We start from the raw sequence: 27,025 nt of genomic DNA, 5'->3' as shown, positions 1-27,025 counted from the left end.
CTAGATACACACCATTTGTTAGATTCCTAACTAGCTGTAGCTCTGTGTCTTACTAAGCTTTTGGAAATCCAGGTATTTAGTGCTGATCCTCACATTTTTCACTCCCTTTGTCCTTTCTTAGGTTTCCGGTCCACTTTTTAATTTCAGGTTGATGTTGTTCCCTCTTTAGCCCCTTGAATCTCTCTTAGTGGTTCTTTTTAATGTCTGGCCATTTAGAAAAGCACTGTCAGATTTTGTTTTTGTTATCCCCTCAACCTGCTGTCATCCTGTGGGTTCTTGGATCATTCGACATATTTTTGTCTAAAACGACTCCAGTGTTCATCACATTTCCTCTTTCTTGGTCTCTTACTTCTCTAGAAAGCTTCTACAGTTCCTTTGCTGTCTATGTCCTCCCCATCCTTCCCCACCATAGTCCGTCTTGGCCTTTATTCTCTGCATCTGGCTGTGGCCCTTATGTAAGCAATCTTATCTCATCTTGCTTCAATCACATGGGGCTCCTTTAGGCAAAAAAATCGAGGGACAGATTTTTGTTTGTTGTTTTTAACTACTGTTTCGAGATACACATTTTGAAATCCTTTTGCTGTAGATCCTAACATAGGCCTGACTCGTGGCTATTCTTACAGTAGTTACTGGATTTGGATTAAGATCGTGGCTGTAGATATTTACGGCAGCCGTTTTGCCATATGAATTTAGTGCCAGGAGTGGAAAGAGCGCTGAGGTGTTTGGGTTATTTCTGTGAAAGATACTTTTTGAGGCCCAGTAGGAGGAGCAAACAATGAACGTGATAGTGAGCTTGAAGTGTTGGCAGAACGTCCAACATATAGTTGGAAGTGAACTTTCTAGAGTTTCAGAGTCAAATTGTTTTGGAGGAAATAGAATGTGAAGGAAATCACCACTCTGGTGGGGGCATATATCTTCATCTAGGTGGTAGGCAGAGAGAGCTGCAAGTGATTAGAGCAGTGTTGGGAGAGGTAAAGATAGCAAGTTCGTAGACTCTAAATGAAGAGAGACTGGTTTCAGAGACCAGGAGAGACCACTGGCAGTTAAAGCATGATTCATGACCTTTAATGGTGGGAGAGGGAAACCAGAGTGCGGTGGGTTCCGGAACGAAGAGGTAAAGCACTTAGAAAGCAGGGACTGCTCTTTTGAGAAATTAGAAACAGAAGAGAAGGAAGTTTCTTTTTCAGTTAGTGTGTGTGTTCCTTTCTTAGGTTTCTTTTTTGGTGTGTGTGTTCCTGTATCAGTTCATATGTGTGTTAATTGGCATGGTCCTTTATTAATTAGTATGTTTCTTAGTATGTTTAGTACTCTGTTCTCTGAGGGAAAAGAGCCAGCTGAGAAGAAGAGATTCATTGTGTGAAAGGAAAGTGAAAGTTGATGGAGCAAGGTCTTGAAACCAGCTGGAAGAAACGGGGTCAAGGGCCCATGCCAGGAATAAAGTTAAAGGAGAGGGGCGCCTGGGTGGTGCAGTCGTTAAGCGTCTGCCTTCAGCTCAGGGCGTGATCCCAGCTGGGAGTTCTGGGATCGAGCCCCACATCAGGCTCCTCCGCTGGGAGCCTGCTCTTTCCTCTCCCCCTCCCCTGCCTGTGTTCCCTCTCTCGCTGGCTGTCTCTGTCAAATAAATAATAAAAAATCTTTAAAAAAATAAAATAAAATAAAAAAGTTAAAGGAGAGGAGAGTCTCTAGTGTTTCCCAGTTGCTGTTTCCACTGGTCTTCCTTCCGTTGGAAGCTGCTGCCTGCGTGAAGAGCCTATGCATTCTGGACTGTATTTTCCTCAGAACTGCTGTTCATTTTTCTCACTGCTTCTCTCTGGGTCCAGGTGTCTGGGTTCTTTTAATCCATGTAGAATCTCCTCTAGAAGGCAGGAAGGCTTTTTCTTAGTCGGTGTTTCCCGGCTTTTTTCATTCATAAGGCACCGCAGGTGAACAGACTAGCCCGTGGGTTCCAGCAGCCTGCACGTAGGGGCTGCTGTCCCTGAACAGGACGCCTGGTTGTAGCTATCCACCAATGAGACCCTGCAGCCAGAAGAGGGGCTCTAGAAGAGTCTGTGCTCGTTCAGACGTGCTGACTGGCGGGGAGGTAGGGCACTCATGGCATGGGGAGAGAGATTCATCACCATGATAATATTTCATTCTGCAGTTGTGACTAAAACTTGTCTGTTTTTCTCTGAACCCAGGTCGTAAAGGCATCTTCACCGGGAGCTCGGGGCTGCAGGTTGTGTACCTCAGTGGGACAGAGTCCTTAAACGAGCCGGTCCCAGGTTACAGTTTTAGTCCCAAGGATGTGTCTTCCCTGAGGACAATGCTGTGTTCAACAGCCCAGTTTAAGGGTGTTGATATCTTGCTCACATCCCCATGGCCCAAGTATGTGGGGAACTTTGGGAATTCTTCTGTGAGTAGTGCTTGTTCAGTTGGAATTTCTATAAGCAAATTGCACTGGCTTCATTTGGGCTTTTGCTCTTTTTTTTTTTTTTAAAGATTTTATTTATTTATTTGAAGAGAGAGAGTGAGAGAGCAGAGTGAGAGAGAGAGCATGAGCAGGGGGAGGGGCAGAGGGAGAAGCAGAGTTCCCGTTGAGCAGGGAGCCCTGTGCGGTGCTCGATCCCAGATGATGGAATCATGTCCTGAGCTGAAGGGAGACACTTAACCAACTGAGCCACCCAGGTGTCCCCCTTTTTTTCTTTATCTTGAGTATTTCAGCTCTTAGTACCTTTCAGTAGAAATTTTTTGCTAATTATTTCAGGATACTTAAAACTCTATATCAACTGACCAAAGCAAAAACTTTGAAACTAGTTGATCTTATGAAAGCACAATTCACAGATGAGATCGGTGAAATCTTAATTATAAATGAATGATTCTTTAAATTATATTCTCTGCTTCTAGTGCCTTCTTTCAGGCTTCCTCTTAATATGTTTTGAGGGTTCACTAATTTTTAGTGAAAAGATTTACAGCTAGTGGCAGCTCTGCAGTTGTATTTCTCTTACCTTCCATTTCACATTGTAGCATTTGGCTTTCAAAATATTTTTTTATGAAATTATTATGGGATGAGAGATAGTGATCTAAAGATGGGAAATGAGATGTTGAAAACTTGGTATTTCTCTAATGTGAAAGCTACTGTTGGGATACCTTGGAGCTCACCATTGCATTTCATCATAATATTTTTTTAAGCGATCTAGAAGAGGATATAAACGAGGCTGGTGAATGACAGCTTTCACATTGGTGGAAATAAGCCTAAGGAAGATCTAGAAGGGTTGTTTTTGAGGGCAGAAGGCATCAGCTGAGTTTCAGTGAAGGGAAACATAAGAATGCATTTAGAGACGAATATCACTTAATAGTTGCAGAGTTCTCAGTAATGATTCAGAAAAAGGTCTTCTGCCAACTTCAGCACAGTGTGTCTGTGGCCAAAAAGGCCAAGATGCCAGGCATTGTCGGGGGGATGTTGAAAAGAGACAGTACTCTCTTCCCCTTCTATAAATCCATGGCTATTCTTCACCTAGAATTCAAGCGGCAGTGCTGACTGCAGTGAGAACATACGGCAAAGCTAGGGAAGATATGGCGGAGCTAGGGAAGATGCAGAGAAGGAGGTCCAAGTTGCCAGTGGAAGGGAGAAAGACACATGTATTGTCCTGTGAGGGAGGATGAGAAAAATGAGGACCCTTCATTTTGGGTGCTAACAAAAGGATTTTGATTCAAATTCATCAACTACATCTTCATAGGGGAGGAAACAATATTGTTTACCAGTGTCTGAGACACTACAACTCATCTTGAGGCTGATTCCCTGCACTTCAGCAGAAACCTGAAGGAAGCGAGCCTAGGACCTAAGGAAGAAATTCTTGCTTTATTTAGTGGAAAACTAATTTTGGTAATTTCTTTATTTCCAGCTAATACCTTCTCTTAAGTTTGTAAATAATATGGATGAGAGATGGCGTAATTTGTTGTTAATGAAGGCTAGGGATGTGTGGGAATAAGCCTAATATTTGTGACAGACTCCATGTTACAAACTTTAACAAGGGCGTGGTTGCATCCTTCCACAAACCACACCTTCCTTGACCGAAGCAAAATAAAGGATTCCATGCTTATGTCACGAAGTCCTTGAATATTCCATTCCAAATAGTCGGAAAAATCTGTGGATCCCAGGGGCCCTGAAAGCTAGCTTTTAATTTTTATTTTCTGCATTGGCTCTGACTGCATTGTCGGGACTACAGGTACACAGCAAAGCGAATTATAGAAGCATAGTCTGTGGGCTCCGGCGAGAGAGATCACTTTCCAAAAAAGATCGTAATAAATCCTGTTTTGGATATTAGTATGGAGGTCTTACCTTACTTTTTACTGCCTGGCTTCTAGCAGCTGTTTCTCTTACGTGTTTGAGATATCTCTGATTGCCACAAGTCTGCAATTCACTATCCAAATCCTAGTGCCTACCTTTGTATCAACATACACATTTCAAATTTAAAGTGTCTCGTTGTTTGCCTGCATTTCTTGATAACCTCTAGGTCCACTGTGATGACTGAATTTCTGTTTACTAGGGAGAAGTGGACACCAAAAAATGTGGCTCTGCTTTGGTCTCCAGTCTGGTCACAGACTTGAAACCAAGATACCATTTTGCCGCTTTGGAAAAGACCTATTATGAGAGGCTTCCTTATCGGTAAGTAGCACTGCATTATTTTGGCTTTTTAAAGATTTGCCCTGGATCTTCTGTGTGAACTTCTCTTGTTCATCTTAGCCACGTTACATCTTCATTCCTTTTGGTTACTCAGGCACTGAAGTGAGTGGCTCTGAAATTATTCAGCTCTTCTCAGTTTATTTCCTAATTTGAAATACAAGGGATTGGATGGTATACAGCCTCTTAAAGGTGTGCAGGTCTGGAGGAATACTACTGTTTAATTCTCCCAGCTTCATGTAACACAGTATGTCCTATTTCGATCAGGTCAAACCAGTACTCCTTGTGTAGTCTTGAAAACTCATGTCTCAGCCTAATCACTTCAGAAGTATTTCAACTTGAAACTCAAGAACTTGTATCAATTTTTTTTCCCTTTTATCTTAGTTTGAGGGTGGGGTTTTTAAAGTATGTCTTGCAGAGACAATAAAACCAGTGTTTTATAAGTGATAGAATTAAGTTAACTCTGAATTATCTTCACTGGTGAAAAGCATGGATAATTTCTAAAATAATCTATAAAAACGTCTCTCTCTCTTTTTTTTTTTTTTTACAAAAAGTGTTGTTGAAAGTTCAAAAAATACAGGCGAGCAAGAAAACCCCCAAAAACCTCAACAAACCTGTTCTTCCTCCATAATTCCAAAGCCTAAGATATAATCATAAATAATACAGCTTTTTCTCTTATATTTTCATATATGCATTCTAGAAAAGCATATTGTTCTCTAAAACCATGTACTAAAAACAGGTTATGGGAACAAACCTCTCAAAACCCATCCAACTTTTTTTTTTAACCTTTCCAGCTTTTAAGGTTCCGAACACCCATTTCCCCGAAGAGCATACTACCAGTGGACAATAGGCACATGAAAAGATGCTCGTGCCGTTAGCGATTAGGGTAATCCAAGTCCAGCCCACAGTGAGATTCCACTTTGACACCCACTAAGATGGCTACAATCAAAAACGCAAATAATAAGTGTTGGTGAGGATGTGGAGGAATCAGAACCCTCATGTGTTGCTGGTGGTCATGTAAAATGGTGCAGAAACTTTGCAGAACTGTTGGCAGTTCCTCACAAAGGTTAAATACAGAGATACTGTCTGACCCAGCAATTCCAGTCGTGTTCCAGTGAAGTGAAAACATTGACTCATGCAAAAACTTGTACACAAATGATCAGAACAGCATTATTCATAATAGAAAAAAGTGGAAACAACCCGAATGCCCATCATCTGATGCTCGGGTAAAGAAAAAGTGATATATCTATACTTTGGAATGTTATTCAAGAAAAAGGAATGGAGTACTGATAAATGCTACATGGATGGAACTTAAAACACTATGCTAAATCAAAGAAGCCAGGTGCAAATGACCACACATATCACATGATTTCCATTTATACAAAGTGTCCAGAATAGGCAAATACTTGGAGATATGGAAGGGACTAAGTTGGAGGGGAAATGGGGAGTGACTGCTAATAGGTACAGAGTTTCTTTTTCTGGTGATAAAAATGTTCTAAAATTAAATTGTGGTAATGGTTGCACAGTTCTGTGAATATGCTAAAAGCTGTTGAATTGTATACTTTAGGTGGGTGAATTGTATAGTATTTGAATTAGATCTTAATAAAGCTGTTAAAAAACAACAACGAAGAAATCTGTGCAGCTTTTCAACCAGAACTGTAACAAAAAACCATAACCAGCATAATAAAAATACTAACATAGGTAAATTTCCACCAACATTTGCACCTAAAATTATAGTCAGTCCATGCTTTACTTTCCTATATTATATTATTTTAAGTGTTTTGCTTCCTTTGAAGAGCAGTTTATCATTAAAAACACTGTTCAAGGGCGCTTGGGTGGTTCAGTTGGTTAAGTGCCTGACTCGTGATTTCGGCTCAGGTCAGGTGATCTCATGGGTCCTGGGATCGAGCCCCACGTCAGGCTCCATGCTCAGTGGGGAGTCTGCTTGAGATTGTCTTCCTCTGTCCCTCCCCCCACTCGTGTGCTCTTGTGCTGTCTCTCTCTCTGTCTTAAATAAATAAATACATCTTAAAAAAAAAACAAAACCCACCATTCAGGGGTAGCATCCTTCATCAGTCATTTTTATTTTATTTTATTTTATTTTATTTTATTTTATTTTATTTTATTTTATTTTTTTTAAAGATTTTATTTATTTATTTGACAGAGAGACAGCCAGCGAGAGAGGGAACACAAGCAGGGGGAGTGGGAGAGGAAGAAGCAGGCTCCTAGCGGAGGAGCCTGATGTGGCTCGATCCCAGAACGCTGGGATCACGCCCTGAGCCGAAGGCAGATGCTTAACGACTGAGCCACCCAGGCAGCCCTTGGTCATTTTTATTTTAAAATAAATGAGGGAAACCTCGTCACGGCTCTTGGAGGGCACTTGCAGCTCTCCTGCAGTAGTTTTCTGTCGCTACTGTACAAATTACCACCAACTTTATCGCTTAAAACAATCCCATTTATTACCTCAGTTCTGTAGGTCAGAAGTTTGACATGAGTCTCACTGGTCTAAAATCAAAGTGTTGGCCAGGTTATGTTCATTTCTGGAGGCTCTAGGGGAGAATCTATTTTCTTGCCTTTTAAAGTTTCTAGAGGTCAGCTATGTTCCATGGCTCATGGTCCCCTTGTCCCATCTCAAAGCCAGTAATTCTGCTTGAATCTTGCCACTCTAACTTCTTCTGAACTCACTTTTCCCTCTGACTTTTCTGCTTCCCTCTTTCACCTTTTTGTTTTAATTCCAGTAAAATTAACAAACAGTGTTATATTAGTTTCAGGTGTACAATATAGTGATTCAGCAGTTCTGTACATCACCCGGTGCCCATTGCAGTGTGTCCTCTTAATCCCCACCATCTATTTTACCCATCCCCCCACCCACATCCCCTCTGGCAACTGCCAGTTTGTTCTTTATAGGTAAGAGTCTCTCACTCTCTCTCTCTTTTTTTTTGCTCTTCAGTTTTTTTTGTTTGTTTGTTTCCTAAATTCCAACATATGAGTGAAATCATTCGGTATTTGTCTTCTCTGGCTGACTTATTTCACTTAGCGTTGTATTCTCTAGCTCCACCCAGGTTGTTGCAAATGGCAAGGTTTCATTCTTTTTAATGGTTAAATAATACTCCATTGTATACATACACCACATTTTCTTCATCCATTCATTTATCAGTGGACACTTGGGCTGCTTCCATATTTTGACTCTTGTAAATAATGCTGCAGTAAACATATAAGTGCATATATCTTTTCAAATTAGTGTTTCGTATTCTTTGGGTGAATAGCCATTAGTGGAATTACTGGATCTGTTCCCTTTTGTGTGTGTGTGTGTGTGTGTATTTTATTTATTTCTGCTCTAATCTTATTTCCTTCCTTCTGGTTTGGGGTTTTGTTTGTTCTTTTTCCAGCTCCTTTAGGTGTAAAGTTAGGTTGTTTATTTGTAATATTTCTTGCTTCTTGAGGTGGGCTTGTGTTTTCTCTCTGACTTTTGTGAATCATGTCAGGTCTACCCAGGTAATCCAGGATCATCTCCCTATCTTAAGGGCACTTGATTAGCAACTGATTAATTCCATCTGTCACCTTATTCCCCTTTGCTGTATAAGCTGACATTCACGGGTTATGGGGATTAGGACGTGGACATCTTTGGGGAGTTATTATTTTGCCTGCCACACCTAGGTAGCCTAACAGTGGGAAGTATTAGCAGTTCTTGAGGCTGCTGTCGTAGTCACTACTTTCAGTAAAAGTAAAGAAAGACACTTCTGCAGGACATTCAGCTGTTTTTCCTTAATGTCTTCATGTACTGCTAAAGCATCTATTTAATTATGAGTAAACTTGTTTCAATCATTTTAAAAGTTGCGTATGAAACAGCGTGACTTTCACCTTATACTGACATCAGTCCCATTTACCAACTATGAATGTATTTCCTATCTTTATTTATTTTTTTTTTAAGATTTTATTTATTTAGTTGAGAGAGAGAGAGCGTGAGAGAGAGGTTTCACGAGCAAGGGTGAGGGGCAGAGGGAGGAGCAGACTCCCTGCTGAGCAGGGAGCCTGATGAGGGACTCCATCCCAGGACTCCAGGATCATGACCTGAGCTGAAGGCAGACACTGAACAGACTGAGCCTCCCAGGGGCCCGTATTTCCCTTCTTAAAGAAACAAGTTATAGCAGACAAACTGTATTTTGGCATATTTCCTTTTAGTAATGTGAATTTAAAAGAAGTATTTGTGTATTTGTTTATATACAATGGTATTATGCTAGACTTTTAAAATAAAATTGTATATTGTGACAGACTCAGGAAATTTCTGTAGCATGAGGAAAGGAAAGAGCTCTAAGGGTTGATATCTGTATTAACAGTTAACTCACTAAAAATAAAATATATATATAATACCATAACTTTTTTATTATAATTATAAATAATAGTTACTCAATGTAGAATACTTGTAAAACATAGAAAAGCTCAAAAAAGTGTTTTGGTGTATTCAGTTATATTTTTTTCTGTGAAATATAGACACTCATGTATTTTTATATTTTTCCTAGAAAAATGAAATCATACTATAAATTACTATTTGAAGCATACATTTTTCCTATTAAAACTTATTTCTATTTGGTTTTCATTATATTGCTTTTTTTTTTTTTTTGAGAAGGGAAAACGTTCAAGGGGCCAGGGGTGAAGGGAGGGAGAGGGAGAATCTTAAGCAGGCTCCATGCCCAGCGATCATGACCTGAGCTGAAATCAAGAGTCCGACACTTAATTGACTGAGCCACCCTATTGTATCCCTTATTATAGCTTTTTATTACACACAAAAAAAGAATAGTATAGTGAACCCTCCTGTACCCATCACCCAACTTCAGCAATTATTATCATTTTGCCAACTTTACAACTCTTTTACAACCAAATGTTGGAGTTTTTGTGCTTTTCAGATATTAATCTCATTTTTTCCTAACAATATCCCTGTGAAGTAGGGATGATTATCCTACTGGATTTACAGGTGACATCTGAGACTGTGTTACTGGTGGTGATGGACTTAGGATCTGTGCTCTCTCATGATCCCACGGAGTCTACATATTTCATAGTTGTCAATCAAAATTTAAGTTTTTTGGTGACCTGTTGTCTGTTAAATGTATTATAGAAACCACGTCGTTCTGCAGGAAAATGCACAGCATGTCACCAGGTTCATAGCTCTGGCGAATGTTGGAAATCCAGAAAAGAAAAAGGTAAAGATTCGAGTATTTGGTTGTGGGTTAATATTCATTGTCTGCCTGATAAATGTTTCTCTTGCCAGTTTAGCATTCAGATCTTTCTTCTCTCCAGTTGCAAGGTCCCAGCCCTTCAGTGACTCCTTTGTGAAGATATAGTGGAGAAAGGTCAGGTTTCCTTGAGTCCTTTGTAGAAGAATTTAAAGAAGGGTTTGGGAAAATAGGCCCAGTGGAACCAAGGCAGAATTTCAAATGAATGATACTCCTTTCTTCCCATATCCATGTGGTTGTCTTTGTAGGTAGTCATGAGTTCGCCCTCAGATGGTACTCATCCTTTGCTTCTTTTAGCACCTTCGTTTCACAGCAATAATAGCCTTTGTAGGATTTACGTAACCCTTCCTTGGCTTTGGGAAATCTTGGAGATGAGATACCTGGAATCCATCTTTGTACTGGAAAATAGTGCAGGTGAATGAAAGAATATACCAGAAGAGTATGTTATTTTTCTCGCTTCCCTGTGAGCATTTCTGAGTCTGCAGGTCAAAAGCAGGGTGTTGTGGATTGAGACAGCTACAGTCAGAACACTCAGGCAAGGAGGGATAGGCAGATGAATTATGTGAAGGTTATTCTGTAATATGTCATAAACAATGTGCATAGAAAGATAAGCAAACACGTATTTCGTTTTTTCCCATTATATCTTAAGCTTTTAAGCCCAGTGTGTTCTTAGCAAGTTTAGATTTGTGATTCTTTTTTTTTTTTTAATTGCCCTTTCAGGACTCTATAGCACTCACAGTATTTTCACAGTTTTCACTATGGCAATGTTTTGCTATTGCTTTACTCTCAGGGGCATGTTAGCCTCAGCCCTGTGCAACTCATACTACAGTCAAAAAGTACAGACATTTGTATTTTGGCAAGCATTATTAAGTTCATCTCAAAATTTTGTTCCAGTTTACACCCCCACCAACAGTGTGTGAGTTTTTTTTTTTTTCCCTGTCCACATTCTTACAGGGTAGTGTCCGATTTTTATTAAAGTCTTTGCCAATGTGTTGGATGAAAGATGGTGTATCACTATTAATTAGTTGCATTTCCCTGATCAGTACTGAGGTTAAATATCTATTCATATCTCATCTAAAGTTGTCAGTATCTGTGCCGTTAGTGTCAGAGTCTAGAAATGTGTATGAATATTTACTTCTTTGCTACTAGTCCCTGAGAAAACTCATCAGCATACCAGCAGAAGTTGTATAATATCAAAGGGAGACATTAAGGTGTCCATTTTAGTTTTCATAAGAAAAAAAGAATGACAGTGCCACAATTCTGTTGACAAAGTACACAAATATAAAGGACTAGAGATAGAAACAGTTTGCCTTCGAGGGTTATGGAACAAGTCTCGCCTGGGCCTCATAGTGACTGTTTTGTGTAAAAGCTAATTTTTGTAAAGGCTAGGGCTTTGATTCGTTGCTTGTGACTTGATCAGCCCTAGGTTATAGCCTCTACAGAGATCACTAAATGGATATTTGATTCACTGTGTATACTCTGAGCCATAAACAGGCCAATAGCTGGCTGCTCTTTTACTCAGTTTCTAAGCTTCTGTGAATAATAAATGTTGATTACATTTGGATAAACAGGATTTCCCCTAATGTTATGTTTGTTTGTTTTTTTCTCCACAGTATCTTTATGCATTCAGTATAGTTCCCATGAAACTAATGGATGCAGCAGAACTGGTCAAACAGCCTCCAGATGTTACTGAAAACCCTTACAGAAAATCTGGGAAGGAAGCGTCCATGGGAAAGCAAACTCCTGCCCCTGAGGTGTGTTCTGTTTAAGAGGCGGCATTTTCTGGGCTGGATTGCCCATTACACGTATACTGTTCCTGGTTATAATTTCGTTCATAAGACCAGTTTAATCCCTGGAATCTAAATTTTTTTTTTCCCTTGGGAAATCACGATAGTGTTTAGAAAGCCTTCACAGATTTCAAGTAAGCTCAGTGTTTTTTTATTGTAGTTTGAGGTTAACAGTTTCATATTTTAAGTCTTTCTTTGTCTAAATTTGGTTCATGTGTAGGAGTTACACATGTTAAGTGTTTCTTTGTCTAAAGTTGAGTATTTTTAACTTTTCTTTTAAGATTTATTTCTTTATTTTAGAGAGATTGAGAGAGAGAGAGAGAGAGAGAAAATGCGTGGGGGGAGGGGCGGAAGGAGAGGGAGAGTGGGAATCTCAAGCAGACTTTCCACTGAGCTCAGAGCCTGGTGGGCCTCGATCCCAGGACCCTGAGATCATGACCTGAGCCTAAATCAAGAAGATGTTCAACTGACTGAGCCACCCAGGCACCCCTATTTTTAACTTTCAAGGCAAGGATCCAACTGTTTGGTAGCAACGTTATTTGTGATTTTATAACGAGTGTTAGCAAGTAAATAAGACTCACTTCGAGGAAATTTCTTAGTAGCAGACTTTTCTGAAACTAATTTTTCCCTCATTAAAACAAGGAATATCAGGTTCCCGTACTAATATGCATGGTTTGCTTTCTCAGACTTTTTTTCTTCTTGAACAGCCTCCTCATCTTTTTAATTAAAGTTCAGTTAGACTTGTTTGACCTGTGAAATTGTGGGACTACACTGAGGCCCTACTGAGAGAGAAAGGAAAAGGCATTTGGGTGGGTTCTTATTATTCTGTTTTAGGCAAGAATCACTCCATAACTTGTATTTTAACTTGCTTTTACAAAAAGATGGATTGCTGGTATTTTGAGTAAGTGTTGAGTAGTATGACTGAGAGTCCGGGCATCAGGATTAGGAAGATATTTTTCTTATCTAGAATAGACACAAAGGACTGGGAGGAAAGACAGATACGACATGGCAGGAATGTTCCCTTGTATGTGAATGGTTGGCTCCTTGTCTAAAGATTAGTTTAATTACATTTTCTCTTCTGCCTTTGGCTATTCCAGGAAGAATCAGCCTGTCAGTTTTTCTTTGATTTAAATGAAAAGCAGGGAAGGAAGCGTTCATCTACAGGCAGAGACAGCAAGTCTTCTCCTCACCCAAAGCAGCCTCGCAAACCTCGTAAGTACCCTGGTTCCTGAGGTCTCCTGTGTGAGCAGTAACTTACTTCCGGTCTTGTGTGGGACATGGCATTGCTGAAGGAGCCTCTTTGGGAAGAGGAAAACTATACAATGGGTTGTTAAGACAAAAAATAAAATAATACTGAGATGGCCTGATTTTGAGGGTATCTGAGGTTATTCCTGAAAGAACTATGGAGAAACTCCTTTTTTCCCTCGTGTCTGTAAAACATATGAGGTAAAGACTCTACAAAACCAATGAGGTTCATAAAATAATAGAATAATCAAACTGGTAAAAAGGAAGGAATTTAAGGTTATTTCATGAAATCCACTTTCTCCACCCCCTTGTTTCAGAGTTGAAGAAGCGGACCTTGGTGGGGTAAACTTATTACCCAGAGTCACCTGGCTGGCTAGCGGCATAGCTGGGGCTAGAATTGAGACCCCGACATCCAGTTCAGTGTTCTTCCATTGCAGCTTGTTGCCAATTAGATGCTACTTTAGTCAGTGTGTGGCCATCCACTTGCGGTTATCCACCTGTGAATTGGTTGCAAATTCAGAGCTTTTCTCATAGGGGTCAGTTTCATTGATAATGGTGATGGGGAGTGGGGGACACAGTAGAAGCACAGTAGGGTCAGCCCTTTGTGGCAGTGCTGTATACCAATCTTCGTGACATGTGAAGATCAGACAAGGCTGAGTTCTGTAGGGTGACTGGATATATGCTGGAGTGCTTGGACCGTAGTAACATCTGCTTTCTTCCGTATGCAGCTCAGCCTCCAGGCCCCTGCTGGTTTTGCCTTGCCAGCCCTGAAGTGGAAAAGCATTTGGTGGTCAACATCGGCACACATGTGAGTTACTTCCATGGACCTTTTACAGAGAAGCACACCCTTATTTGTTTGTCTTTTATTAACTTATTGAAGTTTTAATTTACATTTCATAAAATTTACCCACTTTAATAAAGTGTGCAATTCACCGGTTTGTAGTCAGCTTACCAAGTTGTGCCACCATCACATAGCGTGGTTTCGGAATATGTGCTTCACTTGTGCCCATTTACAGTGACTCCCCAGTCCCATCCTCAGCCCCGGGCAACCACTAGTCTACCTCCTGTCTCCATAGGTTTGCCTTTTCTGCACATTCCATATAAATGGAGTCGTACAGTATGTGGTCTTTGTGTCTGGCTGTTTTTATTCAGCATGATACGCGTGAGGCTGCTCCATGTTGTAGCGTGTATCGGTACTTTGTTCCTTTTTATTGTTCCTTTTATATATTCTGTGTATTTATCAGTTGATGGGCTTTCGGGTTGTTTCCACTCTGTGGCTGTTAGGAATAATGCTACGAACATTTGCATGCATGTCTTTGTGTAGACATATGTTTTCATTTCTTTCGGATAGATAACTAGGAATGGAATTGCTGGTAAATTTATATTTAATTTTTTTTAATGTTTTTTTATTATATTATGTTAGTCCATACAGTACATCCCTGGTTTCCAATGTAAAGTTCGATGCTTCATTAGTTGCGTATAACACCCAGTGCACCATGCAACACGTGCCCTCCTCACTACCCATCACCAGCCTATCCCATTCCCCCACCCCCCTCCCCTCTAAAGCCCTCAGTTTGTTTCTCAGAGTCCATAGCCTCTCATGCTTCATTCCCCCTTCTGATTACGCCCCCTTTCTTTATCCCTTTCTTCCCCTACTGATCTTCCTAGTTCTTATGTTCCATAGATTGAGAGAAATCATATGATAATTGTCTTTCTCTGCTTGACTTATTTCACTTAGCATTATCTCCTCCAGTGCCATCCATGTTGCAGCAAATGTTGAGAATTCGTTCTTTCTGATAGCTGAGTAATATTCCATTGTATATATGGACCACAGCTTCTTAATCCAGTCATCTGTTGAAGGGCATCTCGGCTCCTTCCATGATTTGGCTATTGTGGACAATGCAGCTATGAACATTGGGGTGCATATGGCCCTTCTCTTTACTACGTCTGTATCTTTGGGGTAAACACCCAGTAGTGCAATGGCTGGGTCATAGGGTAGTTCAATTTTTAACTTTTTAAGGGACCTCCACACTGTTTTCCAGAGTGGCTGTACCAACTTGCATTCCCACCAACAATGTAGGAGGGATCCCCTTTCTCCACATCCTCTCCAACAATTGTTGTTTCTTGCCTTGTCTATCTTTGCCATTCTAACTGGCGTAAGGTGGTATCTCAGTGTGGTTTTGATTTGAATTTCCCTGATGGCTAATGATTTTGAACATTTTTTCATGTGTCTGTTAGCCATTTGTATGTCATCATTGGAAAAGTGTCTGTTCATATCTTCTGCCCATTTTATGATTTGTTTATTTATATTTAATTTTTTAAGAAACTGCCAAACTATTTTCCAAAATGGCTGTACCATCTTTTTTTTCTTTCTTTCAAAGATTTTAATTATTTATTTGAGAGAGAAAGCGAGAGAGAGCAAGCATGAGAAGGGGTGAGAGGCAGAGGGAGAAACCGGATGCAGGGCTCGATCCCAGGACTCTGAGATCAGGACCCGAGCTGAAGGCACATGCTTAACTACCTGAGCCACCCAGGCACCCTATGGCTGTACCATCTTATATCCCCACCAACAATGTATGAGGGTTCCTATTTTCCCACATTTCCCACATTTGTTATTGTCTGTGTTTTTGATTATTGCAATTCTCCTGTGGTTTTCTTGTGCCGATTTCACAAGATTGCCCCCTCCCTTCCTCCCTCTCTGACAAATTGGTGTATTGCCTGGGGTGATGCCTTCATATACTTCTTAACCTTCTTTAGTCTGTACAAACTAGCGGTGATGAGTTGCTTTCATTAATTACTCACTATTTAAGAAAGGATTTTCTTTGTCCTAAAAAGGGAGTCCTCTGTTGCCTATATACTCATATTGGGTGAAAACTGATGATATTCTTTTTTTCTATCTTCGGATTCAGAAACCTGAATTTATTAATTTTTATCTATAATTATTTAATGCTGGGAACAGAGTCATACTAAATAATTATATAAAAGACTGAAGTGTTAAATTCTCAGTTTTGCTTAGTAATGCATCCCAGGACAGGAATACCCATATCGATAGTCTTAGTGTGGGTAACTGGGAACCCAAGATAATAATTAAAAGGTTGCTTGGTAAGCACTGACTCAAAGAACTGGATGATCCTGGGGATGATTTTATTCAGGCTGTGGAATACTGATGAATTGTGTATGTCTCACAGTAAAGTTGTCCCATTTCAGACTTCTCCAGATACTTTTCCCTGGACAGGACTTGTTTAGGTATTGAATAATACTGGTCTTTGACCCTCATTTTCCTGGCATCTATATAGACCGTTATCCTTCTTTTGCATTCACTTAGAGTGAAGAAAGTTTAATTTTCAGGGTTACAGTTGTACCCTAGTCACCCGTGACTAGAAGCGGCTATTTCCCGTGGCTTTTGATGGAAATATTTATAGACCCGTTTCTCAGTGTGTAGTGCTTCTGTAAATAGATAACTTTCATCTCTTTTTCATTGGTTTATTCTAATTTTGGTTTCTGAGGGTGAGCATTTCCTCAACTTACCCTCACATTCTGAGGGCCCTTTATTATGGCCTTCTATAGACTGACCAGAGTCTCAGTTTCATCATTGTATCCTTTTTAAGTCACACCCCTCTCTGCCTTTATAGTTTCAGACTGAAGAGTCCCAGTCTTATACATTTAATTTTATGTCTTGATTATTGGCACACTCCTATCTCTAAGGGGAGCACTAGGGGTCAAGGCCTGGGACCTAATTGGGCCGTGGAGTCTATGGATGAACTCTTCTGTAGGAAGAAGAGCAAACTTGAAAATTTTTTGGTTTTACAGGAATGCCCTTTTTGGATTATCTCTCTTAGACCTTGTTTTCGTCTTTGGATTAGTTTATGCCATTCTTCTCTCCCACACAGCTTGTATGGTAGGCAGGCTTTGGATTGCCTTCTGTTTGGGAAGCTTCAGTAGTTCAAAATGGCACACAGGGGAAGACAGATTTGGAACAGTTGACTTAGCTCAGGGCTGCTCTAGGCCTCAGGGAGAAATGACCTTTCCTTTCCATTCACCTTTTAATTGCCCAGGGTTATCTAGCCCAGGGTTTGAGACTAGGGGATGATCAAGGAAACCTGTTTCCTTCTCATCTAGGCCTAAAGCTACAGGGGCAAAAAATATCTCCAGTCTTGTTTGTAGCCTGGTCCAGCACCCCAAGTAGCAGGCCACGTGAAAATTTTAGCCTAGCGTCTACCTGGTACTCAAGTCTGCACTTGCCTACATTGTCCTTTGTCTGGCAGAAACCTCTTGGGAATCTCTGAGACCTTTGGGCATCTGGCAGAAGGTTTAGATTCCCTTCCCTGCAACCATTCCTCTTGATCTCCTCTCACTACTTTTTTTTGTTTTGGCTTTCTCTGTCTTTGCCATGCCTTCCCCAAGGGATCTACATGGAACTATATTATTGGCCCATGGCCACAAACTGGTAAAAGGAGGGAAAGGCTACTGAGAGTCCAAAATAATTGTTGCAAAATTCATGCGTTTTCCTTATGGGAGAAACATTCATTCAGGTCTATTTATACATTTTTAGAGATAATTCAAGTATGGAACAGAAGGTGAGAAATTGAAAGGAAGGGGAGGAGATTGGACAAGTGTGAAACGGCTCACAAGAACTGGGAGGTACTGCACTGGGGGTGATGGGTACTCTTGAGCCCGAACTAGAAACCTTCAATAGCTTCACTGCACAGTACAATATAAAAACTGATGTTTATGGCAGTGACCCTTTGACATAAAGAAAAGATTAGAAGACTCAGGCTTCAAAAGTTATCTTTTATTTTTATTTATTTATTTATTTATTTATTTTTTAAAGATTTTATTTATTAATTTGACATAGAGAGACAGCCAGCGAGAGAGGGAACACAAGCAGGGGGAGTGGGAGAGGAAGAAGCAGGCTTCTACCAGAGGAGCCTGATACGGGGCTCGATCCCAGAACGCTGGGATCATGCCCTGAGCCGAAGGCAGACGCTTAACAACTGCGCCACCCAGGCGCCCCTCAAAAGTAATCTTTTAAAACATACAATCAAAAATTGTTACTGTAAAAATTAGGAAAATATTTTAGTGCTTATGAGGTTTTGATGAGCTTCAGTCATCTGGAAGATGAAGTTTGTAGATGTGTTCTGTCCTCTATGCCAAGTAAATCAAGGATGACCATGCTTTAGTTTGTTTCGGATACCTCTTCTGTCATTCTGTTGGATTGTCTCAGTGTTAATGATAAATGACTCCTTCCTTCAGTCTTAACTTTGAACTCATGACACTAAAAGGAAATATTGGATTGCTTTTTCTAAAGCTCTAGTACCTTCATTTGCCTTTGGTGATATTCACTGGCCATTTCTCTACTCAGGGTGTTTTCCCTTCAAAGAGTGTCTGAGTGTAGCGCAGTTTTGCATGTTTTGATTTTGACAGAAATATTTTTAGTTTCTGCTTAGCTGCTGACATCCACTGTTGGGAGCCGTAGTTTTCTGCTTTGGATGTGTCTGAGTTTCCTTCCGTCCCATTAGGTTATGTTTGCTTTCATTTTGTATAGGTTAGGCAGCAGCTTAAGGCTGTAGGGACGCTGGATGCTAATCATGACATCGATGCCTTTTTTGTGAGTCCAGAGGGTGTACTTAGGAGTGGGATGTGGGATTGGATGTTGTCATAGGGAAAGTGGTCATTTTGAAATCAAGTGGTATCTTTCTGTGACTGAAGGCAATAATAACTGAAAAATTGTGTTCAAGTTTGGAGCCTGGAAGGGAAGAACCCACTATTTGCTATTCCCGTCTCCTTCAGCTTCGGCATGCCTGAAGCCAGAAGCCTGATGGTATGCCATTCATTTGCTTCCAGTTCATTTGATAGTTGGATAGAAATTTGTTGCGTCTAATTTTACTCTTCACCAGGTTCTCATTATAACCTCTAAAATAAGTTTTTCTAAAGCCGGAGAATTTCTGCTCATAGCCTCTCGAGCACCTTGTCCACTCCCTCATGCTCACTCTTTGTGTAGGCTTTTCTCCCTGAAGAATCATGCATGCGGCATTGATGTCTTGATTCCATGTGTTTCCTCTGTAGTGCTACCTTGCCCTGGCCAAAGGAGGCTTATCTGATGACCATGTCCTCATCCTGCCCATTGGCCACTACCAGTCAGTGGTGGAGCTTTCAGCAGAGGTGGTAGAAGAGGTGGAGAAGTATAAGGTGACACTGAGGCGGTTCTTTAAAAGTCGGGGGAAACGGTGTGTTCTGTTTGAGAGAAATTATAAGAGCCATCACCTCCAGCTACAGGTAGGTGGTCTCCACCCAGGAACTTGGAAGGACCCTGTGGGGACCTGGAGATTGACAAGGATTTAAATAACATCAATTGATAGTTAAATATATAAGTCCAATCTAAAATTAAATATTTAAAATTTTAATATTTCAAATACTTAATACACATTTTCATATTAATGTTTGAATAATGTTCATTTAAAAGGTTAAAGAGTCTCCAGTGATAAATCCAGAGATTTCACAGGGAAGTGCATGGTCAGTAGGAATGGGCCAGCACAGTTAGTAAGGGCCTTCTTTAGAAAAGGAAAGGGTACTTGAGGAAGGTTTCAAGGAAGATTTGGGCCTTGATAGGTAGAGGTGGAAGAGAGTGGGTATTTATGTGCGTGGGTATAATTTCACCAGCATGAGTGAAGTCTTAGAGGTGAGAAGTAGTTTCAGAGCCTTGATGGAGCTGTCAGCTCAGAAATTTGGGGGTTGTTTATGGATAATTGGTTTATAGTTGTGGTGGTTTTCTTTTTGGCACATTTGTTAAATTTTCAAATGGGTCTGACTCTGCCACATATATTACATAGGAGCTGGCAAGGGCTTGATGACAGAGAGATCTCTCTCTAGCCTTTCCTGCATCAGGCATCGGCTCCCACACTTGGCAAGCTGTCTCGTAAGTTTAAGTCCTTACAGACAGGCTGACACAAGCCTGGCTGGCCTGAGGAGAATCTCTGCTGAGGGGCATTTCTCCACCCCTGTGATGGATTTGCTACTTCTCAGGGACTGTGCAGGAGGCATGACCTCTCGGGGACCTGTACAAAGAATTTCTCTGATCTGTCTGCCTCTCCCCCGCCACCCCTCAGGTCATTCCTGTGCCACTCAGCTGCTGCACTACAGATGACATCAAAGATGCCTTCATCACCCAGGCAGAGCAGCAGCAGATGGAGCTGCTGGAAATCCCAGAGCACTCTGACATCAAGCAGGTGAAGCAGGAGGGGAAGGATGTAAAGTAAAGGATGAGAAGTAAAATGTGGTTTCTGACGTGTGGAGCCTGAGGTCATATCAAGGCATCCCAAAAATGTTGAATAGGCAGGTGGACAGTTTGGACCTCTAGAGCATGGGGTTACTGATTGGACTGGAGATGAGGATGACATGACAGCAATGCCTCAGTGCATTCCTGGGAAGAGCAAAAAATGAGAAATGTCCTAGGATGGGTGCTACTGGGAGGGTCTTTGTAATATCTGGTAGTTTGGTTTTTTAAACTGTATTCCATTAACTGGCTTGGCATCTGTACTGCTCACATTCTTTTTCTTGTACTTCTAGACTGAATTCTTTGCCAAATAAATGTTTATAAGAGATGAGCTAGGTTTTAGATTTTTAAAGCATTATGATATGTCCTCATACAACTCTGTTTGCTTTAGATTACACAGCCAGGAGCAGCATATTTTTATGTTGAACTTGACACGGGAGAGAAGCTTTTCCATAGAATTAAAAAGAATTTTCCTTTACAGTTTGGAAGGTTTGTATATTTTTCTTATTTTAAATGTATTTTTATTAGGACTACTATGAACAGATTAGTGAGCTGCATAGACAATTGAATAAAAAGCCAAGTAGGAAACAGTCTTTGCCCCAAGGAACCTATAGTCTTAGGACAAGTCAGATATTTGCAAATGTGACAGTAATGTAATGCAGAATGTGAAAAGTACCATAAAAAAGTTTGGAGGAATAGTGGACTTCAGAAATTCAGAAAAGGGAGAACTTATTTCTGTTTTGTGGAAGGCTTCAAGAAAAGGTTGACACAGGGGCGCCTGGGTGGCACAGCGGTTGAGCGTCTGCCTTCGGCTCAGGGCGTAATCCCGGCGTTCTGGGATCGAGCCCCACATCGGGCTCCTCTGCTATGAGCCTGCTTCTTCCTCTCCCACTCCCCCTGCTTGTGTTCCCTCTCTCGCTGGCTGTCTCTATCTCTGTCGAATAAATAAATAAAATCTTCAAAAAAAAAAAAAGCAAAGGGCCTGAGAGAGATTTAGAGAGCAAATATTAGGGTGTGGGCCTTCTATCCCAAAGGAGTGAAGTGCTACCATTCATTGAGCATATGCTCTGTGCCAGGCACTGTGCCAAGAGCTTTACATGCATCGCTTCGTTTAATCTTCCCAATTCTGTAAGATAGGTACTGTCATCCCAGTTTACTGAAGTGGTAAGTGAGGCTCCAGAGCCGTGCCCCGTAGAACTTGCCATGGTGTTGAAAATGTTCTATAAATCTGCATTGTCCTATACAGTAATCACTAGCCACATGTGGCTCCTGAGCTCTTGAAATGTGGCTAATATGACTGAGAAACTAAATTTTTAATTTCATTTTAATTAGGATTAAAATTTATTTATTTAATTTATTTATTAGATCAAGAGAGAGAGCACAAGCAGGGGGAGCAGCAGGCAGAGATAGAAGCAGGCTCCTGCTGAGCAAGGAGCCCGATGCGGGACTCAGTCCCAGGACCCTGGGATCATGACCTGAGCTGAAGGCAGATGCTTAACCGACAGCCACCCAGGCGCCCCTAGAATTAAAATTTAAATAGCTAGATCTGGCCAGTGGCTCCTGTTAGTGGACGGCATGGCTCTAGAGGGGTTAGATAGCTTGTCCATGAGCACACGTGGTAGGTTCAGACCCAGGTATATTGTAATAACCTTATTATTGTGTAATGTCCTTAGGCCTAGATGAGGCTTCGTTTATGCTCCTCATATCAGACAGAACATGATTGTAAAACTATATAGGGAGTGTTATCAGCTGGTCAGACTGAAGATAGGAAGTTGCTGGCAAGAAGAAATAGAGTATGGAGGGAGGGCAGTAGAAGATGTGCGGAACAGATTATCTAATGCTGGTGTCTGATTCGCAGTTGTTGTTTTTTTTTTCCTGGTTAGAACTGAGCTTTGAGTCAACTTTGAACCCCTCTTGGACTAATTTGGGAAACCCCCAAGAGATGCTACCATTGGATAAGTCCAGGAAATACGGTTGTCTGCATTTTCAAAAACATAATTGATAAGTGAGAATAGGTGTGATTAGGGACTTCAAACATCTGACATTATCGTCTTTTTGTTGTTGCCTTAGCAACAGATGCAGATGTGGACACTGATGACTTAGGCACACAATTGTAGATCCACACAGAGGCACATGAGCCCACAGGAGAGGTTCTCTGAATGGCTTTGTGCTCATAATAGTCTGTTGTATTTTCAACGTTGACTGTTTTTCAAAATACTAATATACAGTTACATAGCATTTTATAGTTAACAAAATACTTGAAAAGATATTTTTCCCCCACTGTACAAGAAAGGTGGTTCTGTTTTCATTTTATAGATGAAGAAATAGACTCAAGGCTTGCCCCGGGAGGTAGAACTTGAGCTCAGATCCTTTTACTTTTAGAAAACTCATGTGATTTGTTTTCAACTCTTCTATTTATTGTAGTTCAAAGTGGAAAATGAACCATATAGATGCACAAATAGAGTTCTTCTTAAAAAAAAAGGGGGGGGCGCCTGGGTGGCACAGCGGTTAAGCGTCTGCCTTCGGCTCAGGGCGTGATCCCGGCATTGTGGGATCGAGCCCCACATCAGGCTCTTCCGCTACGAGCCTGCTTCTTCCTCTCACTCCCCCTGCTTGTATTCCCTCTCTCTCTGGCTGTCTCTATCTCTGTCGAATAAATAAATAAAATCTAAAAAAAAAAAAAAAAGATTTTATTTTTTTAAGTAATCTCTACACCCAACGTGGGGCTCAAGCTCACAACCCCGAGATCAAGAGTTGCATAGTCTACCGACTGAGCCAGCCAGGTGTTCCAAGTAGAGTTATTTCTAATATATCAAAATGAGTGTAAAAATAAATAAAAATGTAAAGCAGCGACAATTAGAAGGTAGCCCGTATGTGAGCGTGTGTGTCAGTGTGTATTTTTTAGTCCTGAGAACCAAGATAAGTTACTTTGTTGACATTGAGCCTGTGCTGTTGTGCCTGTGTAGGCCTGAGTCTACTCTAGGAGATGCAGAAAGTCAGTGGTGTGTGATACTAGGCCTGATCTGCACCAGGCCCTCAGCAAAGTCCTGGTCTAATTGGGATGACAAAACTAGAGTTTAAGGCAAGGTGTATTCATAGTATTCATAGCTGGTTTGGTGCTTGGATTGTGTTATCTCCATACCTCACAAAACCCTTACTGCATTTCATAGGTGAGGAAATCAACACTTAGCGATGAAGTAATATTCAAGTCAGAGACAACAAGTGTTGAACTAGGGATGGAATTAAGCCTCTGATCTTTCATTTTTAAAGGTTTTATTTATTCATTTTAGAGAGAGAGCATGCAGGTGTGTGGGCAGGGGGAGGGGCAGAGGGAGAGGGAGAGAGAATCTCAAGCAGACTCCCCACTGAATGTGGAGCCTGACCAGGGCTCAATCTCACAACCCTGAGATCATGACCTGAGCCAAAACCAAGAGTTGCACGCTTAACTGACTGAACCGCCCAGGCACCCCAAGCCTCTGATCTTTCTAACACCAGGGCCCACCGTCTTTGTACTGTGTCAGTGTTGGTTCTGTAAGTACCAGTAGTTCCAGTTGTTCAAGAGAGAAATAAAAATAAATAGGGTTTGAAGGTTTAGGAAAGAGGTAGGACCTGAGCTGGTCACTTAACTTGAATATGATTCTGATAGAATGGTGGAGATGACGCTCTGGGCAAGAGAAAATGGTATGAACAAAGTCAGAAGAATTGGCAAACCTTCTTCAGGTGATGCTGAGGAGAGCTCTCTAGCTGGAGTGGAATAGAGAGAAGAGGGTGCTTCAGGCTGATACTGTCCATTTTTACTTTTTTCTGCAGGGAGGTACTGGCCAGTGAAGCCATCCTTAATATTCCTGACAAGTCTGACTGGAGGCAATGTCAGGTCAGCAAGGAAGAGGAGGAGATGCTGGCTCGCCGCTTCCGGAAAGACTTTGAGCCCTTTGACTTCACTCTGGATGATTAAGCAAAGGGAAAGGCACTTCATGAACTTGACAGGAAGTAGTAGCCTGTTTTTTAAAGAAACTACAGTCTCCCATGGGGACTGTTTCTCTGCCTCTTTTTTGTGCATTCCCATGGAACCTGCCTGCAGCAAGAGGCCTAAGATAGAGTATTTTTTGGAAATATTTCTAGGATGAAATTCCTGTTAAAATAAGCATGTCTGTCATCCCGCTCCGAGTACAGCTTATGTTAATCAACATTTTCAAAAACATTAAACCATCAAATAAAATCCAGATGCTTTTCCATGGTTGGGAAGTACCTCATGTTCATATTCCCTATACCATTAAATGAAGTTGTGTGTGTGTGTGTAACAGGGTCCAGAGCTTTGGACCCAGCTGTTACTCCAGGATCTCACAGGTGGCTTCTCCCTGAACAATCTAGGGTGGAGAAGGGACCTAAGGCCTTTGCCATTTTTCTTTTATAGCATTCATCTTACTGGTATAAAAGAGCTCTTTCAGCCCTTTAGCAAATACTTAACTCCTGTGTGCCAGGCGTTTTTCTAGACTCCAGGAGTATGGCCATGTCACGACATGGTTCCAGTTATCCCGGAGTTTACAGTCTAATTGGGAAGAGAAGGGGCAGATTTTAAGAGAAGGAAGATGAGTTCTGCTTAGGATAGTTGTAGTATGCTGTTGGGTAGTTCTAAACTCATGGAGACCTGGGTTGGTGATAGCGCTTTGGGGATCATCAGGGTATAGGCCATAGCTGAAGTTAGGAGAATGGATGAAAATAAGGATGAATACAGTCCTAATCTGAAGATGAAGCCTAAGAAGAATCAATATTTAAGGAGTCCTTGGAAATAGAGTGATCTACAAGTACATGGAAAAGAGAGAGGGAGAGATCATAGGAGAATGCTGTATATTGGAAGCCAAAAGAAAAATAATTGTTCGTTTATATTGGGCACTTAATGGCACAAATTGTCTATGAGGTATTATTGCTTCCATTTTATACGTGAAGAAAACACTCTCTCAAACTTGAAGATCGTGAAACCTGAGGTTGACGATCCTGGGATTTAAAACCAAGCTATGCAGCATCTGAGAATGGGAATGTTCAAAGAGTGAACTATGAGAAACAACCTGGTTCCTGCAAAGATGGCCACTTTAGGGTCAGCCCACTCATCAGTACCCTCAGGTCCTCAGCATCCCTCCCTAGCTCTTCCAAGTGAGTGTTACAAGAATTTGCCCCACCCCTTCCCCGTGGAGCTCAGACACACTCCGGTGCTAGCTATGCGGTACACCTAGCAGACAAAAGGCTTTATACTGTTAGGGGCAGTCAGTACCACAATCATCTGTGCAGTCTGTCCAACTCTCAGATGTGTTTGGGAGGTATCATTTGCCATCACCTCCAACTCCAGCTCCGTCTTAACTAAGCACATGTGGAAATCCAGAATCTGCTACCACGCATTACTGAGGCCCAACACCATGACATGGCTTGTACATGCAGTGCTCAACATTCTGGTTGCACCATTCAGGGATTCCGAATCAATAGACGCATGTGCTCTGCCAGAAGTTAATTCAATGCTTTCAGAGCAGCCAGGAACACTGCTGTGGTGCACATGCTGTATCTACCTTTAGGCATCTCAGCATGTTCCATCTGCGTGTGGGGCACAAAGTGTTAGTTGGAATTTAACTATTGAGATACCACAGGTGGGGCAGTGCAAACAATGGTCCGAGCACACGTGATCTCAAAGGGGGTTCAAATGACCACTTAATGCAACTGATAACATTTCTTCAGAGAATTGGATGCCTCAGGGATTTTTACACCCAGAGTGACTGACTAGATCCCCAGGTTCTGTGAGGCTGAGGCATATGATCAACTCAAAGTGAAAATGGAAGCTCGTTCTTCCATGCTAAGGCTATCCGCCACTCGGAAGCCCTTCTTGTTGCACCGACAGCATTCCTGAAGCTTCCTCTGCAGCCCTGCATCAGGCATCAGAAACAATCCCCGCAATGAGGAACTACTGCACTGGCAAACCTATAAATGGAAGACCACCGGACTGCAAGCTCCACGAGGCATTTAGGGGAAAGCTCCCTAAATCAGGAGGAATATTCTTTACTTCGCAACAGCGTCACATCCTTGAGTCTTTTGTGATTACAGGGGAGATCCTGGAACAGGGTACAAGAAGTCAAGCAAAAGAGCCGAGCCTGACTTTATGGAAGATGATTAATCATTAAAAAAAAAAAAAAAGACTGCAAAATTTAATGCATCAGTAGACCTGGTAGCGCAGGAGTCTTTCTAGTTTTTCGATTCCGCGATATTTGAATCATTGGTGGCTTTTGCCAGTGCCAGTTCAGCGGGTGGTGGAGTTGGAGGACAGATGGCAGAGGTCTTAAGAAAGATGAAATGTAGACAGGGTGGAGACGATGACTTGAAAGGAATGGAGAGTTTATAGTTTTGAAGCCTGGGAAAACATGTGGGTTCTCTCCAGCAGGAAAATGCCCAAGGGACTTAGCGAACGGAAGGCGAGTTCCACTCTTCCCAATCCTTTCGCTGGTTAGGATCCTGCGTGCCCCCTGTAAAAGCTGGGGTAGGGCTTTTCCAGCGGCAGTTACCGGAAGTGACGCCTGCATCTCGCGAGAAGAAAGACGCGCGAGCCTCGGCGGCCCGGAACCGGCCTGGGAACAGTGGCGGAACCTGAGGCCGCCTGCCCTCCCGCCCCATGGAGCGGCCCCCGGGGCTGCGGCCGGGCGCGGGCGGGCCCTGGGAGATGCGGGAGCGGCTGGGCACCGGCGGCTTTGGGAACGTCTGCCTGTACCAGCATCGGGTGAGGTGGGGCGCGAGAGGGAGCGGCGGTGGGTGTTTGTCAGAGCGTCTGTGGAACAGAGCGACTGTCAGTACG

The 27,025-nt window shown here is 41.7% G+C and overlaps 2 protein-coding genes and 1 non-coding gene across 12 annotated transcripts in view; all 3 read left to right on the top strand.

The window, feature by feature from the left end:
• The window catches only part of CWF19L1 (CWF19 like cell cycle control factor 1), a 29,437-nt gene extending 5,003 nt beyond the window's left edge, over positions 1–24,434 (top strand). For 6 of the 8 annotated variants that reach the window (XM_002924274.4, XM_034663136.1, XM_034663135.1 and 3 more), the window contains exons 5-14: positions 2,178–2,392; positions 4,527–4,645; positions 9,774–9,858; positions 11,505–11,645; positions 12,776–12,890; positions 13,652–13,731; positions 18,990–19,199; positions 20,030–20,149; positions 20,588–20,685; positions 24,007–24,434. In XM_002924274.4, the coding sequence (XP_002924320.2) occupies positions 2,178–2,392; positions 4,527–4,645; positions 9,774–9,858; positions 11,505–11,645; positions 12,776–12,890; positions 13,652–13,731; positions 18,990–19,199; positions 20,030–20,149; positions 20,588–20,685; positions 24,007–24,151 (1,328 nt within the window). In that variant the 3' untranslated portion in view covers positions 24,152–24,434. Of the gene's footprint in view, positions 1–2,177; positions 2,393–2,566; positions 3,863–4,526; positions 4,646–9,773; positions 9,859–11,504; positions 11,646–12,775; positions 12,891–13,651; positions 13,732–18,989; positions 19,200–20,029; positions 20,150–20,587; positions 20,686–24,006 lie in introns of those variants that run through there. The other 2 variants (XM_011231116.3, XM_011231118.3) reach the window with 2 other exon arrangements.
• LOC117802867 lies at positions 19,679–19,826 on the top strand. Its single transcript, XR_004626381.1, has one exon. It is a non-coding gene; the product is annotated as a small nucleolar RNA SNORA12 (small nucleolar RNA).
• A 2,335-nt stretch (positions 24,435–26,769) lies between the features above and the next one.
• Positions 26,770–27,025, top strand: part of CHUK (component of inhibitor of nuclear factor kappa B kinase complex) — a 38,629-nt gene continuing 38,373 nt past the window's right edge. For all 3 annotated transcript variants that reach the window (XM_011231119.3, XM_011231120.3, XM_002924275.4), the window contains exon 1: positions 26,770–26,950. In XM_011231119.3, coding sequence (XP_011229421.3) covers positions 26,846–26,950 — 105 coding nt within the window. In that variant the 5' untranslated portion in view covers positions 26,770–26,845. The remainder of the gene's footprint in view (positions 26,951–27,025) is intronic.

The sequence above is a fragment of the Ailuropoda melanoleuca genome, chromosome 6 (genome assembly GCF_002007445.2).
Source record: "Ailuropoda melanoleuca isolate Jingjing chromosome 6, ASM200744v2, whole genome shotgun sequence".
NCBI classification, from domain to species: domain Eukaryota; kingdom Metazoa; phylum Chordata; class Mammalia; order Carnivora; family Ursidae; genus Ailuropoda; species Ailuropoda melanoleuca.
The sequence above is the reverse complement of the archived record's forward strand: the minus strand, read 5'-3'. Positions and strand labels throughout refer to the sequence as shown.